This window comes from Miscanthus floridulus, chromosome 16, assembly GCF_019320115.1.
Source record: "Miscanthus floridulus cultivar M001 chromosome 16, ASM1932011v1, whole genome shotgun sequence".
NCBI lineage: Eukaryota > Viridiplantae > Streptophyta > Magnoliopsida > Poales > Poaceae > Miscanthus > Miscanthus floridulus.
In genome coordinates this window covers 19,147,602-19,166,216 of record NC_089595.1, presented here as the reverse complement: position 1 = coordinate 19,166,216, position 18,615 = coordinate 19,147,602, and the positions used below count along the sequence as shown (strand labels likewise).

The 18,615-nt window shown below is 42.8% G+C and overlaps 1 protein-coding gene across 1 annotated transcript; it reads right to left on the bottom strand.

Annotated features, from left to right (window-relative positions):
• Nucleotides 1-8,932: 8,932 nt before the first annotated feature.
• On the bottom strand, nucleotides 8,933-15,256 carry LOC136512011 (probable beta-1,4-xylosyltransferase GT43A). The gene is made up of 3 exons (XM_066506021.1): nucleotides 14,021-15,256; nucleotides 10,766-11,051; nucleotides 8,933-9,446 (listed from the first exon to the last, which is right to left on the bottom strand). The coding sequence occupies exons 1-3, from the start codon at nucleotides 14,746-14,748 to the stop codon at nucleotides 9,330-9,332; spliced, it is 1,131 nt and encodes a 376-aa protein (XP_066362118.1). The 5' UTR covers nucleotides 14,749-15,256; the 3' UTR covers nucleotides 8,933-9,329.
• Nucleotides 15,257-18,615: the final 3,359 nt, after the last annotated feature.

Here is an 18,615-nt window from a genome sequence, read left to right as displayed (position 1 = left end):
AAATATCCCGAAAGCTGAGGACTTTGGACAGCTTGGAGACAGCGGGTGGGGGAGGGAGGGGAAGGGGCTGATGGTATTGGAATCTCCACTAGTCCAATAAAGATCCTGATTGGTATCAAGGGGCATCATTTTTATGTAATTGGTGTAATTTGGTTGCTCAAGCTGGTTGCTGTGGTGCAAGCTGTGTTTTGTTTGAATTATTGCTGCATTTCTATCTCAGCCTTATTCGGATGATGAAAAAAATGGCAATCAAATCGGGAAACCAATCGAGTCCATAGTTTATGGCATTGTTCGCTTGTCTTGTCGTACTTTTTCAGTGAATGAATAGTATTTTTTTTCTCGCAACAAATCAACTAACAGTACTTTTCAGCCTAGCTTATCAGCCAAGCGAACAGGGCCATATATCCTTCGGTCTCGCCTTGTGTTCCCACGAGTACGTTTAAAAATGAAAACTTTGTACTACATCCATCCCCAAATAATGTAATTATAGATTTGGCTAAAGTTAAGCTATCTTAAAGTTAACTAAATTTACAAAAAAATATTATCAATGACTCTAAATATATATATTATACAGATATATTTTATGATGAATTAATGATATTTATTTAATACGATATGTATCAGTACCTTTTTTATATAATATTTTCTCGGGTTTCAAATGTTGAGGGTCTATTTGGAACACATGAATTTCGCAGGAATGATGCATGAACTTTATAGGAATCGGTTCAATTTCACAAGAAAAATCCAAGAATAAGAAAATTTTCCCATGTTTCAAACAAACCGTGAATCGACACTACTCTAGAATTGGATTTCTTTTTGGAAGAGCAATACTTCTTCCTACTGCTCTCTCTATCCTAAAAAGAACGCAATTCTCACTTTTCGAGAAGCCAAATAATTTGAACTTTGATCATCTCTATATAAAAATACTAATACTTTTATATGAAATAAGTATCATTAGATTAATTATAAATATTTTCATACAAAATCTATTTAGGGATATAAATATTGATATTTTTTCGTGTAAAATGGGTTAAATTTGAGAAAATTGACTAATCTTAAATTTAGGATTGTTTTTTTAGAGCCGAGGGAGTAGTAAAAGCTCTCCAAACTTTGACAGAACCAGCTAGACGTGACCCTGAAGATCTGAAGATGACAACTGACACGACAGAATCAATCCTTGATCCTTCGGTCTGAAGCATGGAGTGATGCAACGCAGTTCCAGGATCTGGCTGCCATTCAGATTCAGGACCTGCGTGCCTGCATGGCCGTTGAAGTATGGCACGGTGTGGTCAGCGTAGTTGGAATTTTCCTTTCACCCTAAGTCACGCATGCTAAACGAGATAGGAAATGCAGATCAAGTTCAATTCGAGAAAATACAGGGGTGAAAACCATATGCTAGGTAAAAACATAGAAAGTAATTTAAAAAACGTATTTTGATCATTCATTTTTTTTTTGAAATTTGGTACATCCATAGCGCATACAAATACATACTCGTATGTAAAAGTTGGGATGCAAACTCAAACTAAAAAAACCCAGACAAAGTTAAAAAAATCTTTTAGATGCATGGATTTTGTTTTCTAGTGCACATACACCTAAAATTTGTAAATTCTATATGAATCTTTAAAAGCGAGTTTGCATCTCAATTTTTGCATGTGAGCACTACGCGATGCATCAAATCGATATTCATATTTTCACTTAGTACGTGGTTTGCGCCGTGTATTTTGCCAACTTGCAGCTAGGTAATGGCTGGTTAGTTTTGACATTACTCGTGCCAGTTGAGCATGTGTAGTAACGAACTGAGGTAATGACTGGTTAGTTCTGACATTACTCGTGACAGATAAAGCTGAAATCCGCATCACATAAACACTGAGGTAGGTAAATGCCACGGATGCACATATATATACTCATCATGCTGTAGCTTAGGCCCCGTTTAGATCAAAAAAAATTTTGGATTTTGGTTCACTGTAGCATTTCGTTTGTATTTGGTAATTAGTGTCTAATTATGGACTAATTAGGTTCAAAAGTTTCGTCTCGCAATTTTTCGATCAACTGTGTAATTAATTTTTTTTCGTCTATATTTAGTACTCCATGCATGTGCCGCAAAATTCGATATGACAGATACCGGGTAAAATTTTTTGGAATCTAAACGAGCCCTTTCTTGCTGTACCATACATGCAAATAAAATGGGTACGACGGTGCAGGACAGCAACCACTGTTCTGCAGTATGCTATCTGTCAAGTTCTGTCATTAGCTAGTACGGCCTTGTTTAGATGTCATCCAAATTCTAAGTTTTTTTTGCTCTCTCTCCATCACATTAATTTTTAACCGTTTGTATGGAATATTAAATGTAGATAAAAAAATTAATTACACAGTTTAGTTGAAAATCACGAGATGAATCTTTTGAGCCTAGTTGGTCTACGATTGGACAATATTTACCAAATAAGACGAAAGTGGTACTATTCATCGGGTTCACTTTTTTCACAATCTAAACGAGGCCTACATATATCTGCAGTATCTGCAAGTAAAATGGAGATAGGACGCGTTTAGTTCCGTTCGGATTCGGTATTTGCACAGTGTTTGATGTGATGGTAAATATTGTAGCAATTTCGTTTGTATTGGTGAATTATTGTCCAAACATTGACTAATTAGGCTCAAAAGATTCGTCTCGCAAAGTTCAACTAAACTGTACAATTAGTTTTTGATTTTATCTATATTTAGTACTTCATACATGTACCGTAAGTTTGATGTGACGGGAAATCTTCTTTTTGCATAGTGCCAAAGTTGAGAGTTTGTGGGAACTAAACAAGGGCATACTTTATACCAAATAAAAGAGAACAAAATGGTAATGATTGAGTTTATCCTATGTATGTATGTATGTGCCCAAGTGGCAAGGTATCATTTGGTGGTTGGTGCTCAATGATATGCCAACTCAGCACAACCTGCTTCTATTTCTCTGCCATGTTTATGTTGCCTGGCTCCGGCCCAGATGTAAGCGCGGTTGCGCTGGCAACACTCTATTGATTAAACACTGCAGATTCATGCACTACACCAACCAAAAATCTCATCTCTTTCCCTGCAAAAACTTCTCATTTGTCATTTCACATAAATAATTGATAGTAGTTCAGAAAAAAAAACAACAACTCATTATGCCTGTTAATTGAGCCTGGAGTATTTACACTACACATAAATCCAAGCCACAAGACGTTGAAATTGTGTCTTTTGCCAGTATGATGCATAGTTAATCTTTTTACTAGTAAACAGGCACCAAGGCCATGATGGCTGAGACAGTGAGACTAGAGTAGAACCGCGCATGCATGTGGACAGGAATAGCAACCTGATGCTTTGTCTTGTTATAATAGCAGTACAAGGACTAACACCAAGGCTTAGAATAACCAGACACGATACTAGAGGTCAAGCGGTAGCAAACATGGTCAAACAAACACTAATGATCGACGCGTATTATCGTCCTGTTCGCTTGCTTATAAGCCGTACTTTTTCAACCAATGAATAATATTTTTCTCTCACAACAAATCAACCAACAATACTTTCAGTCATGGCTTATCAGCCAAGCGAACATATAGGAGTCGTAGACGATAATGCACAGAATTGAGTCTCACTCATAGTGTTCCCCATCAACTGTTTAAATAATGAATATGTCACGAGTTGCAAAGCGACAGCCTAACACGCGAGTTCTCCTTTAATCTGTTTGCTCTGAGATCTAGTATATTATTGTTATGGTGTAGTTTTCACAGTCGCATATGTGCAGTGGAGTACCATGGTTTATTTTTTTCTTCATTCCGAGCACTGTAGCTAGGCCCCACAAAGTGTGGTTCCCAAAGTTAACTAAGGGCAAGCAGTAAAGCTTCCTCAGCTTTTGAATTTCTATGGAGATTGATTTTGCAGTTGAAAATGGAGGATCTCTAGAATAAGCTATTATGAAGAAATTAAGTGATTTTGTGCAAGAAATGAATTAAGATAAGCTGTTTTTGTTTTAAATTGACATGCATCAAAACGATGAGTGATTCTCTACAAAATATCTTTTGGCATAGGTCCCTAAGCTTCTGTTTCTACACTCGTGTTGGCGGAGATCGCCCATGGGGGTATCTATCAGGGCGGTGCCATTCATACCTAGGACTCATGTTGTTGATTGCGTTGGCGAGTCTTTTCCCAATCCGTTTATCGGGATTTTCACTCTCGCCAATCATTGATTAGCGTTTCTTTCAGTTTTTCTGATCCAAGTTTGGTTTGTGTCGATCACTGTTATTGTCTTCGTGCGCCTCTACTGACATTAGCCTCGATTATTCATCACTGAGCTGTGCGGTATGGCATGGCTTGCAACGTTCCAAGAGATGTCTGCATATGTCGCCTCTACGCATCTTCGTCTACACATCGTCAACCGCCGATACCTTCATGGCCTCCAAATGATAGTGACGCCACTACCACGACCTCCGCCATACGTCACCATTCGCACCGCCCTAATGTGATCCATTAGACCATTACCTATGCTCTAGCTACTGACCTCACCTCTTTGATGCGAGCACCCAGCCTAGCGTTGGGCAGTACAAGTCAGTGCAACACCAACTCCACCCTCGACATCATTGTTGTTGTTTCCGACCTCGCGTGCAATCAGTCATATCAACTTAGAGCGCGCAACCTACTTTGCCTCGTTGCATGATCGGTCCGATCAACTATTTGCATGCACCTTCGCTTCATAGGATTCCATGGAGTTTATCCTTGGAGTACTGCATGCCTACTCTCTAAGCAATGGGGCTTCTACTGCATCGCCTTGTTGCGCTGCAACATTGCCTCTTGCTCGTCGTTGCATCTTCATCATCATCAACTATGTCCTCGACTACGTCTCTGCGCACCCAGCATGTATGGACTTCATCAAGCTGTTACATTCTTTGTCGTCCACTCTAGACATTGTCACTATAAATGCCATGACTATTGGCTTTGTGCTAGATCATTTGGACCTACCTCCTCACTTCGTCTAGCACAACCTTGTCGTTAATGTCACCATCTCTTCCCACCTACTTCGTCTACTCCAATAACCACATCGTTCTAGTCACCGCAACCGTTGTTGAGGCCCTCTTAGTTGGTCCCTCAAACATTGATACATGGTTGGGGATCCCTCCCTAGTATGTCCGATATTGGTAACACAGGTGTGTGCCTTCGTCCTGTGATGTGTTCCCGAGCCTGACAAACCCATGGCATGCTTTATCCATGGTGACTCGACCTTCTCCCTCGACTGCCTTGATGCATCACCACTTTCACCTACGACGCCTTCTCCAATGCACCACCGTCTTCATGGTGCCTCCTTGTGCGCTCATGACTTCATTTGCAGTTACCTTAACTTCGGCAACCCCATGACTCTACTGATCATGGCTATACTACACATGACATCCTTGACCATGGCTACTCGCCCTTGCGCTCGGCTACCTTGATATGGACCCAAAGGGCTACCACCTTGTTCGAGCAACCTCGTTGGCTTCTACTCTAGCCACAACATCCGTGATGGATCGATTGGTCTTCATGACTATGCGGATGTGAGCTTATCGGCTTACAACTTTCAACTTCTTCTCCGAGTGTCATCATCCGCGCCTCTTCCACTGTGACTATGGTGGAATAATACTAGAGTACTACAAATGTATGATTTCTTTGGTAGAATAGATAGAGTTTAGATTTGTTTTCATATGAGCCTAACTTGTTTTGTACTACACGATAATCCCTTGTGCTCCTATACAATCCATTCAAGAGGCTCAGCAATATATCGACTATTCCATCAAGTTTAGTTTCCTATACTCACAAACTGATGCATGCAACCAGCTAGCCACCTAATAATCTTGTCCACAGAATTAGGGTAAGGCAATAAATGGTTCTTGCTGTTTTGGGGAGAGTTAAGGAAATGTATTTATTTTTTGGAAAAAAACTGGCTATGAATCCATGTGTATTTTAAGATGGAGAGAGTATATCTTTTGTAAAAAAAAACAGAAAACAAACATATGATATTTTATTCCTAAGATCATGCACAAGACGGTCCTCACTCTTTTGCCAATTTGCAGACTTGGTATTTAGGTTGACAAGGTAGTTTTTTGGGGTGTGGGTGCCAATATTTGTGTTTCAAGACCATGCCACTTTTCAGTTTGCATGAAGAAAATTGCCCCTTATGTGAAAATACCAACAACCTTTTTTCTGCGAAAGAAAACATCAACAGCTTAGAACACGTAGGAGCTGTTGCCAAGACGCTGATGAGCCAAGATTGTAACTTTTGCTATAGAAGATTAGCAAGCGGTGTAATGATAACATTGACCTACTTATCTTGACTCTTGAGAAGGTGTACGTGTAGGTAGGACGATGTCTGTTTTCACCTTTGCTAAAAGCAGGCTACACAGCTCCCTTTTAGTTATTTGCCCCCACCTTTCTCTTTTCTTTGCTTTTGCCCTCCAGACGTAAGGCATAAGACCATGTAGTAATCGCTCCTCTCTCTCTCTCTCCATTATAATATAAATTATTATAATTTATCTTAATTTTATTTTAAGTCAAAAATTTCTTATCTTATCTGACTAGATTTTTCAAAAGATATTTTAACAAGTACAAGTACAAATAAATGCACTGTTAAAACATATTCCGCGAAGAGTCCAACAAGAAGTACAAAATCAATCGACGTCGATGTATTTTCCTATAAATTTAGATAAAGTTGAAAAAAATGACACTAGTTGGAATACTTTGCACAAAAGATGGAGACAGTAGATACCGATGAATTTGTGTTGGTCTCCTTCCTCCAACCAAACAAGAACATAAAGAGCATTGCTCGCACTTGCACTTGCACGCGTTGCTTGCCGGCCGCTGTGGCTCCTGCTCACGATCGAAACACTGTAGCAGCATAAATAATTCGCTTGGCTGGCTGAAAATATTGTTGGCTAATTTGTTGTGAGAGAAAAATACTATTCATTGATCGAAAAAGACGAGACGTAAATATGTATGCCAACGCCGACGACGTCGATGTATCATATGTAGGGATGAAAACGGATCGGATACGGACGGATATCATCGATATTATATTTGTTTTCATATTTCTATCCGGATTCGAATTCGAATACGGATAGTGTCAACTATGTCGGATAGGATACGATTGGATATCGATATCATAAATATGCGATTTGAGTATTCGGATACGGATACGGTATCGGATGTTGGATATCTGGACTCGGATACGGACAGATCTCAACCCCTCTAAATGGATTCGGTTTCGAATACGGTCGGAAAATATCCGTACCGTTTTCATCCCTAATCATATGTATCCGGTGATGGGTCGAATGTCGATCACGAGGCGTGCAGAGTGGGGAGCAGCGTTTACTCCTCATCCTGGAACAGAAGCCGCGCATGCATGCAACAGATATTTATGCAAGGCAACGGGCCCTGATCTTAGCAGCGGGAACGTCGTATTTCGTTTCTCGTTTCCAAAACAATCAAGTTCTTATATAGTACTAGTACAAAAGACATTTTAAAAGTATCATGCTATATTTCTCGTTCATATCGTTCTAAAAATATATATAGGGTCTAATTGGTTGCATATGCAACCCTTTTTCCAGGTTCCATAGTGCAATTTGGACCTTATTTGATTACTGGCTTGCTTGATTGGCTGGTAGCCAAATTTTTGTAGGTTGTCAAAACTTAGGCAAGCCAAATTTTTAACCTCTATTTGGTTGGTTACCAGAATTAGTCAATACCTTATATTTAGCTTTCCAAATCTATAGCAAATATTTTTGCTCAACTTTTGATTGCTAAATCATTGGCTTAGCAAATTTTAGAAACATCTAAGGGTTCGGCCGAATCAGTCGTATCCAGCAGGTGCCCCCTAATTTTCAAAAAAAAAAAAAACAGGTGCCCCCTTGCAGGCGCTCTGTAGCCCACTCACTTGCTGCATGTTCGCGCAGTTTTTTTTTTTTGACGAGAAGGGAGACGACAGACCGAGTGCGCTGGGCTTCACGGTCCAGCTTAGGTTGGGTTGGGGCCTTGGGGGCAGTAACGTTAACAGGCCCATTTATTTGGGCCCGCATAGATGTGCAAATGGGCCTTCCTTGTGGTCACAACTGCACGGCGAGTGCGAATCCCGAGGCAGGGGATAACGACGACGACGCCGGCGGCAGCGGCGGCGGCGTACCTGCTTGATACGCCTCTCAGCGTCTCAGACTGGACAACCGTATCCATCTGGTTGTCATAGCACTGGATCTCATCATTCATGCCCAGATTTTGCAAGCCGAGTTTTTTACTCTTTACCCCAAATGGTCGCCTGGGTTTGCCCATGTTTTGCTTTACCAGCTCCTCACGGAGGCACAGACCGTTGGGAACCCCATGTTTCCCTTTTCGGATGAGAGCTCCTCTGACTTTGGTTCCTTGCACTTGTGTCACTCACAGGGCATGATTGCAATCAGGCTCACCTGTCAGTGACATAACTGCAGGGAGCACAAAGTACCTGTTTCCCTTCCCTTTCAACAACCACAAACCTCCTCAGAGCAAATAAACACCGGCCCGTTAGCGTGCCCTTGAACCCGGCTTGACCCGCTTGTTTTTTCATCAAGAACAGTATTTTTCTCTCACAACATTTCATCCGGAATAGTGTTTTTCATCCACTTTCCTCCAAAAACCCTCCCAAAAGGAAAGATCAGACAATATAGTTTCTAACTTTCTATAGATAACAAGACCTGAGAGCAAATTCAGAGTTTTTATTCTTTTCTTTCTGCACATGATCTTTTGTTCTTCAGATGGTAATTGCTGCCTAGCTGGAATTCATGCCACAACACAGTAAACTTCTTCATTCCTCATGCCAACCTGTTCGCTCAGGCTGAAAAGTACTGTTGGCTGATTTGTTGTGAGAGAAAAACACTATACCATAGCTGATAAGCCAGTCAATAAGTTCAAGCGAACAGGGTTTCTTCACCAAGTTCAATCCTCCCTACACATAGTGGTATTATTGCAACCCACAAGAGGGACATTCGCGAGGCGGTACCGCCTCGCAAACACAACAGGACCAAGCTAAAGAATCACAAATGAATCTGAATAAATACTATCACATTTTTTTTCCTGCTTGGGGGGCGAACTTCACCCACGGGCAGTTATCATTCATGGCCTCCAAACTTGAAAACCAAAACTGAGAGAAAAAGGGAACCCAAAAGGAGAATGAGAAAAAAAGAACCCTAAGTAATCAACCTTCTTCCTTTCCTTTTTGTTATCGCCCAGCACATTTACATCGACTCCGATCCAATCCCCGCAGTTCTTCCCCTTCCTGTGAGGCAGCGACGCCTCTTGTGCATCCGCTTGACTGCCCTCTATTGTGAGCTGGGCATGCTATACTGCCACACCATGATCTGGGAGCAATCAGAGGGGATCCCCTTCAGCTTAGCTCGGTCCTCAAGTACCACTTCTTGCACAAACTTGATGGAGTCCTGCAATCACATCAGTAACAACATATCATGTTAGTTGGGAGTAGAAAATTCAGGTGATCTGATAGAATAACATTCGCAGGCAGGTACAGGAATGCTAGGTAACCAACATGGGACTCAGTCTCCATCAACTAACTGTTGATAGCTTATTGCTTGCACATGATAAATAGAAGAGAAATTGAATGCTATCAGTATCGGCTCATAGTTCAGAACAAGCTTCAGACGGTTTGTACGCCTGTAGCTACAGGTTCCTTGCACGAACTGGTTTGTATGGGATTGCTTGTCAGATAAGTATCATATTGCTTGATTATCTCATTTCAATCAGAAATCAGTATCATGGTTTAGTGGCACATTCCACTTTCAGTATCATTAGTGGCTGTATCTCATGGATTAGAAAAGTAGGTTGGCAGATGATATAAACAAAATCAGAACCAGAAATTTTAATGAGTGCATGAAAGTGATAGGGGTGCCATCTGTTCCCTGCCATGTTCCATTGAAAGGGGATTTGGCATTTGTGTAACGCCAGGGTTGTCACATCAATCCACGAATCTAAGTTGATAATTTGTGTAACAGGGACAGTCCAACAATATCAGGTAAGGCCATGTAGAGAGGACAAGAATCTGTTGAAAGCACTGGATACTTGGTAATAAATACTCCATTCTGTTAAAAATGAGTAATGCTGTACTATGATTATTCTAGATAAAAAAATCGTGAGTTGAATTCAGATGATTTATCTAGTATAACTGTATCTTGTTCGGAAGGAACATGAGTGCCTATGCTTGACTTAAACTATTGACAAAGTCAGCATCCAGTCTGTTACAACCACTTGCCCTTTTTTTTCCTTGAGATCGTGCTTAGCATGTTTTTTATCAAAAGAAGAAAGACTTTACAGGACCTTACAACGCATGGCAATCACCACAAATGCCAGGCCATATCGCAGACACTGTTGTATTAGAAACTGATGACTTTCATTTTTCAAATAACAGAAGGAAAACAATTCATAGAGTATGAAACCATTCCTTGAAATAACACTTCAAATTACTAATGTCAATGGCTTAACATTTCATATTTAGGCTAGGCATGCACTCCACAATTCCAACGGTCAAACAGATCCTCTATTGTACGCTGTTTGCAATTTTTATATGATGATGAGATGATCAAGAAATGGACAGCCAAAAAAATGCTGATATCTCAGAACCAGTCTTTTCACTGAGTCAATCACATATCATAGCCTGTTAAGTACTTTGTGTCACGACAAAACAAAATTTAATTGGATTAGACTTGCTTGGTTACTGACATGCAGAAGGCGGGGGTGGACTAACCTGTGAAGTATCTGGTAAAGATGTTGGCCGTCCCCACCGCTCAGGATCCCATAAAATTGAACTGTTGAACGCGAAACCTGAGACGTCAATCGTGTGGGCTCGTGTACCAGCAGCACCAGCAGGATTCAAGTCAGCTTCCGTGTTATACGTCACTGAACGGGTGGTCCCATCGTTAAAGTCCCTTGAGAACCAACCGACGACTTTTGAGGCACTGCATAGTGGACCCTCCACTACCACTTTCTTCTCGGCTGCCGACATTGTTGCCACAGGCCATGTGCCAAACGCCCTGCACATTTGAAACGTTAGAAAGAACATCTAAAGGCGCCCACATCTGAGATGAAATTCAGCAAGAACTATGCAACATGCACCAAAACATGTGTGGTGCAAGCGTGAGCTATGCCTGTGATCTATGTATCTCATCTTGATTGGGTCAGAAGAATTATGGAATTAAAAAGCATTGTGCCACCAAACCTTGACTAGGATGAGACTCCACCGGCACTAAGCACACATCAGCCAAATGAGTTTAATTTGAAGAAAAATAACAGAGGCATCTGATTTCCTCAACTCAAAAGAAGATGTTATGGAGGGGATAGCTCCATTGACAAGTCTTCCACATGCTGCCTAGTGCCTACTATACTTTTGACCACTCATCCAAATCACTTGATACAAGGAATAGACTGAGTTATTGCATGTAACTGCCTCCCGATATATGGACATGGAGTCATGGACTATACAGTACAGCTACAGCCTCCACTTGCCTACACGGCTGCACATGCAGATGCTTAATTTGTTTCATTACCAATTCCAAAGTTTGAATAGCCTTGACAAATCCAGATCAAACAAACTATGGGATGATGCAATGGTTGACGAGCAATGCAAAAGTAAGCACACGTGTTCCCAATATGTAGTCAAACACAACTAGGCACAGTAAACACACGAGCTTAATTTAAACATTAAACCGTAACCATATTTCAGCCTCCTAGGCTTAAAAGAAGCCAATGCTGAATCTCAACCTGACACAAGAGGCATTAACCATGGTCAAACCCCGTCATTTAGTAAACTGCACTTACAGTGCCACTATATTGTGCACCTGCACTGTAGCTGGTAAGTTCTAGGACAGGCATGCTAGGCCATATGTGCGACAAGGCATAATGGATGCTCCTAGCTCTGTTGTATTATTATGCTGGAGCCCCACAAAAAGCATCAGGGGCCACAAGAGCAGATGTGCACGCATCTCGAGGACTGTAAAAACTAAAAGGGATTCCAAAAAAGAAAGAAAGAAAAAAGAACAGAAGGCAAACTAGAAAAACAAGTGCAGATGTTTTGGTACCAAGATGCAGGTAAACCTTGCTTGAGGAAAAAAGGACTGCTTTTATCCATCATGTTCCCTCAGTCAAAAAGATTGTTCTTCCAGGGAACATCGCCACTGTGCTCTCACATGGCATGAGTACTATTGTATTAGTGATCTACTAGTACTATTGTACTGAACCAAGGTGTGATTCCCTCTCTTAATGAACCCAAGCACTCATCACCAATGTTAGAATGCTACCATCGGAAACGTGAATGCGAAAGGTAAGTCAAATGTTTCAGGGATGTTTTCGAGTTGAGAGGCAAAAAGTTTTGGAATTGATGCCGAGTAAGATTGTGTTATGTATGTATTTTTTTGAAATGTAGATTGCTTTATACCCATAAGCATCTAATCTTTTAACAGCATCCGCTAACATTGTTTCGGATGGATAAGCAAAGGTTAAAGAGGTGGTCACATTTTAGGACCAAGTGCAGAGAGCGAGAGAGAGAAAGAGAGGTAAACAACAAGCTTCAGATGCTACTAGTTTCATACTCAGGTGAAAATATTGGATTTCATGCTCTGCTGGAAATTCATGATCATGCAAGTAAGAAACCCAATAACCAACATCAAATGTTGGTAAAATGAAAATGTGAAATCTCATCTTTGCAAGATTTTCAAACTCATGAGAAAAATCTCCAAGGACAACTGATGATCTGCACAGAAATGAAGATTCAAGCCGTATTTTGCAAACAAGAAAAGAAAAGAGTTTCTAAATCACAGGTGTGCTGTGTGCACCAGTATAGGAAAACTGCACCAAATAAGTGGGCAACTTTCTGTGGTGCATATCAGATGGACATTCATGGGGTTGGAGGGAGCAGTTAATGGTGTGCACAGGACCAGGACCTTCTCCATTTTAGTTCAATCTCTTCACTGGCCATGGCATAACGGTTCCTTCTATTTTTTCCCCACCTGCTATCTTTTGTGGCTATTTTCCCCCAGCATATTGCTTCCCCATTTTAGGAGTAACAACATCTCGGGAGTCAATTCAAGGATGCCGTGTTTCCACTTACTTTCCATTTCGTTAGGTGCCACCGACACCGTTACAGGCCCATTTGTCAGAGACTAACAACAGTGCTACCACTACCACATAAAATAATTATGGCTTTGCTCATGAGACGTGCTTAAAATCTTAATTAAACTAATTGGAGTGGTTGGCATGAACACATTGGTCCGTTGGGGGCGAGCAAAAGCGAAAGATTAAGTCTGAAAAAGAAGCCTTGTTTGTTGGGGCGAAAGGTACTCAGAAAAGTGGTAAACTAGATCCAATAATTGACTCCTCGCATCAGAGAAATGGAGAGAGAATAGTTAAAGTTCTCTAAGCATCTACAGTGCCCCCTTCTCTCTCTCTCTCTCTTTTTTCATCATAAGAGAATTAAGAAGTAGTACAGGCGAGACACGCATTGTCCCACCCTTATTCCCCCACTAATGACAGCTTGTGCTTTCAATAATTTATCTATGTACCAAACTATACGGCTTAGACGAGTAAATAAAATAAATTACTGGTACTCCAAAATTAAGAAGCGGTGATTAGTTATGAGGAACCCTAGTCGTAGTCCTAGTTGGTGGGCATAAAAAAAGATCCGAAATGAAATTTATGAGCTCGAATTGCAATTTTAGGCATTATGATTCAGATTCAAGCAACATACATTCTGGAAGAACAGGATGCATGCTGGAAATGGAGATCAATTAGATGTCAAATTGAAGAAGGGGAACAGGCAAAGCTCCAATCTTTGACACATTCTAATTATGCTGCATCTTAGTAGAATGATTTCAATGGAGCAAGTAGGAAGATGAACGAATCAATCAGAGCATTATTCATTCATCAATTAAAAGCAAGCATGACATGAAATCGAAGGAAGGAAGGAAGCAGAGGGCGAGATTTGAAGAAGGTGGGAGGGGGTACTGACTCGATCTGTCGGATCTGGTCGAAGAATCCGACGTCGTAGACGCCGGCGGCGTCGGCGAAGTGCAGGACGCCGGCGAGCCGGTGCTTCTCGACGTGCGCGAGCGCGGCGTTCCGCTGCGCGTGCGCCTCGGCTTCGGCGGTGGTGAAATTTTCCTCGGGCTTAAAGGCGAGGTGCCTGTACATGACGCCCGTGCCGCGGAGCACCTCGGCGGTGGCGGGCCCGTCGGCGGCGGGCTCGACGACGACCCAGACGACGGGCGGGCGGACGAGGCGGAGCGTGTGGGCCAGGCGCAGCAGCTCGCCCCGGCGGCGCCGGCGCTCCCCGGGGCCCGACCGCGTGGTGGTGACCACGATCAGGAGCCGGTGCTGGCCGGCGGCGCCATCATCGTCGTCGTCGCCCACGTCCACCGTGGCCCCGCCACCGCCGGCAGCGGCGGCGGAGAGCGCGTCGCCGGCGGCCGCGGGCGGCGACGGCAGGAGGGAGGCGCGCGCGTCGACGGCGACGCGGGAGGCGGCGAGGCGGTCCCCGGGGCGGTGCGGCGGGTGGGGGGTGGTGTCGGCCTTCCAGGAGGAGGAGGAGGAGGGCGCGAAGCCCGTGAAGAAGCCCATGACGAAGCAGAGGGAGAAGTGGAGCAGCGCCTTCTTCCACAGGTGGGCGCCGCCGGCCCGGCGCTGCTTGTTGGCCCGGTCCGGCGCCGGCGCCGCCACCGCGAGCGCGCCCGTGCCCATGGCCGCGCGAAGCTGCTGCTGCTGCTGCTGCCGGATCACGGCGCGCCGCTGACAGGATTCTGGATCAGGATTGGGCGAAGGCGGACGGATGGATGTGGAGCAGCGCAGAGCCCGCCGAATCAGCTCAGCTCAGCTCGGGCTGCAGGGCGAGAGGAGAGGAGAGGTGGGGCACGCAGTTATTGTTAAGGTGGGTTAAAGAAGGCTCGCTACCAGAACACCATCAATGCCAAGAACTCAAGATCATGGCCGTGCCGAGATCGGAGGAGGAGCTAGCCGGGAATGCGCGTACGGCCCGGGGAATGGAATGGTGAGACCAAGGAGTATCTTGAGGGAGAGACGCGGGGCGATAGGGTGAGGGGAAGATGCTGCAGCCGTAGGGCGAGGAGGGAGTGGAATCGGAATGAATACGGCCGGTGGCCCGGTGCGAGGTGAAGGTGGTGGTGAACTGGCGACTTGGGGAGGGTGGTTGGGAGGATTGAGGGAGAGGGCGGGAGCCGGGTGAAGTGGAGTGCGGTGCGACTTGCCTTTCTCAACCAACGGCTACAGGTGAACAAGGTGAGGTGAGGTGAGGTGTGGTTTTCACTCCCGCCCGCGTCACTCCAGAGGAAACTCTCCAGTCACTGACAGTGAAATATGGCTGGAAGAATTGGCTGCTCCAACTTTTACGCTTGCTTGCCCGTTTTGGGCGTACTACGTACTCCTAACATGAAGATGCATGCTTCCAATCATCCAATGCAACGGAATGAAATGGTGGTATTCATATTCATTCCTTGCTAAAACCCGTGTGATTTGTGGATGGCCGCTTGTTTGGTTGCATTCCATCCTACTCCAATCTGAAATCACATGAATTAGGATGGATCGGAGTGCAACCAAACAAACCCGTATATTTCTTCATGCCCGCCTTGTGGGATCTGAGCATGTTTGTGTGAGATTTTTTTTAATATGTTGAAGAGGCTTTTAGGATGAACGTGGTCGTTCGCTTACCCTTACCTTGACCATAGATTGTGCTAAGAGGTGGCACATATCTAAATGTACAGCAAAAAAAATATTTGTATAAAGATGATATTAATTCAGTTTGCAATTGGAACGGAGTGGGCATGCACCTCTATGTTTTCCAAGGCCATGTTTAGATCACCTCCAAATTTTAAGTTTTTTCACTCTTTCTCTATCACATCAATTTTTGGACGCATGCATGAAGCATTAAATGTAGGTAAAAAAAACTAATTGTACAGTTTGGTTGTAAATCACGAGACGAATCTTTTGAGCCTAGTTAATCTATGATCGGACAAAGTTTGTCAAATACAAACGAAACGTGCTATAGTGTCCGGATTGCAAAAATTTGCAATCTAAACAAGGCTCAAGCATGATTAACGAAAAAAAAAACATGTTTATCTCTCTCAAACTATGTAGGAGAGCAGTCTGGAACTGACTGATATGAGAATCAGAGAATGGGGCGAGATACCCTGGCCCCTGCGCCTGCTGCCTGCTGCCTGCCTGCTTCTTTGGCTGGTCCCGGGTTTGAGGATTCCATTGCGGAGAAGCGAACACCCGTAATAAAACCAGGGCGCGTTTAGTCGGCCAGAATTTGGATGCGCAAAGTTTGCATAGTATTAGATTCTATAATATAGCATTTTGTTTGTATTTAGTAATAATTATCCAACCGTTGACTAATTAGGCTCAAAATATTCGTCTCGCAAAGTACAACTAAACTGTGCAATTAGTTTTTAATTTCGTCTACTTTTATTATTCTATGCATGTACCGCAAGCTTGATGTGATGGAGAATCTTCTTTTTACATAGTGCCAAAGTTGGCTCTTGTTTAGTTCCCAACTTTAGCACTATGCAAAAAGAAGATTCCCCGTCACATCAAGCTTATGGTATATGCATGGAATACTAAAAGTAGATGAAATTAAAAACTAATTGTACAGTTTGGTTGTACTTTGCGAGACGAACATTTTGAGCCTAATTAATCAACGGTTGGACACTTATTACCAAATACAAACAAAATGCTACAATAGAGAATCTGGCACTATACAAACTTTGCACATCCAAATTCCGGCCAACTAAACCTGCCCCATAGCAACTTTGGCTGGCCCCATGCATGTATTGGATTCTCACAGCCTCCACTTTTTGTTTTCAACGACAGTTCAAGTACCTCGATTCAGCTGTAACATATACATAAATATATATATACTTCCACCACAGGATCAATGGAGTATATATACATATATTCAAGTTGTTTCCTTGCAGCAGCTGCAGCTGATGATGCTGATTGTCTTATTGCATGCGTAAAAATCTTTTAGCATTACTATTTCACAAGAGGCGTCAGACAGGCTATCAGCTGAGAGAAGAATATTAGGTGGGATGCAGCTTTATTTAGCCCTCATCACTTGTATGATACACATGCACCTAATCTAGTTTAATCTGCCTCAGTAGTCATCAGTCCCTTGTACCTAAAGGTGGTAGCGATATGAGGTGTGTGGATGTTGAGGAGGCCATTTCCGAGTTGGTTGGGATTGCAACATGGAACCTACTACTACTGCTACTATTTGACGATGAAACGAGTCCTAAAATGTTTGGAAGAAGAAGAAGAAAAGGCTACGGATTCCAGAATGGAAGTGGCATAGAACGAAGCTTCAGCTTTCTTTCTATGTTGGTTGATGGCGCATCTCTCTACTGCTTGTTTGTGAATGCCAGTGTAATCTGCAGCAGCAGCAACCAATAAGCTCGATCAGTTCAAAGATCGATCACAACTAACCTAGCCTAGAAAACGAAATTAATTAATGGTATATATGCTATAACAGAGACTTATTGACTGCAGTTAACTATCTTATTATATATTATGATGTCACTAAATAAATGAGCTACATGCGAGTATATGTCAATTGGGGGATTCCTTCTCGTCATATTGGTTCCTTTCTTCTGCTCGTAGTCATTCTTCCTGGTTCAGGAGAGGAGACAGGACAGAGAGGTCAGTTCCATTTCGCTGTGATGATGACGGAGGCAATGGGCCATGTGATCGATTGTGCACGCCCAACAACCAATGCAGCAGCAAACTTCTCTTCTCCCCCCGTCGATTCATCTGTTAGTTGTTTGTTGTTGCATTGTTATTAGTCCAGCTAAGCTGTGTATTCAGGGTCAGCATGCATATGTGACTATGTGTACTCCGATCCTACTTGAAGTACTATAATCTAATTAATCTGGCGTTCAAGCAAGTAGTTGGGGAACATTTGTTCTCCACCTACGCGCGCGTTTGTTCGTTTGTCAGATTCATTTACATTTCTTTATTTAATCGTGGAGGCTGAGTTCGCTAGCTCTTAATGTAGGATTAGTCATGTATAATCCATCTACAAATGCTACAGAAAATCATGATCCTCTCAAGATTGCTATACTCCGTCCTTTCAAATTATAAAACTTTTCGGTTTTATCCTAAGCCAAACATGTATAACACCACGATCAAGTTTGTAGAAATATATTAGCATCTATGATAGCAAATAAATGCACTATTGAAATATATCTCATGTGTGGTATATCCAGCGGTCCTTAAACGTGTATTGAGTTCTCAACTAGGTCCTAATACTTTGAAATTGCATATTATCGTCTCTAAACTATGTTTATTACCGTGTCATCCCGGTCCAAACCCCACCCCTTTTGTCTCGAGCGCTGATATCAGGTATACCAGGTCATTTTGGCAGGAATTTGGGCGTCGGTTCCCGCCAGTTCAGGTGTCATTCGAGGCACTCTCCTTTTTATTTCTCTCTTTCGCATTCTCTTGTCACTCTGCCTGGTCCCTCCACCGCTTTGCTCGATTCCCAGCCATGGCTTTTAGCCCATCCAATTCGTCATTGAGGTAGCGGTGGAGGCCTAA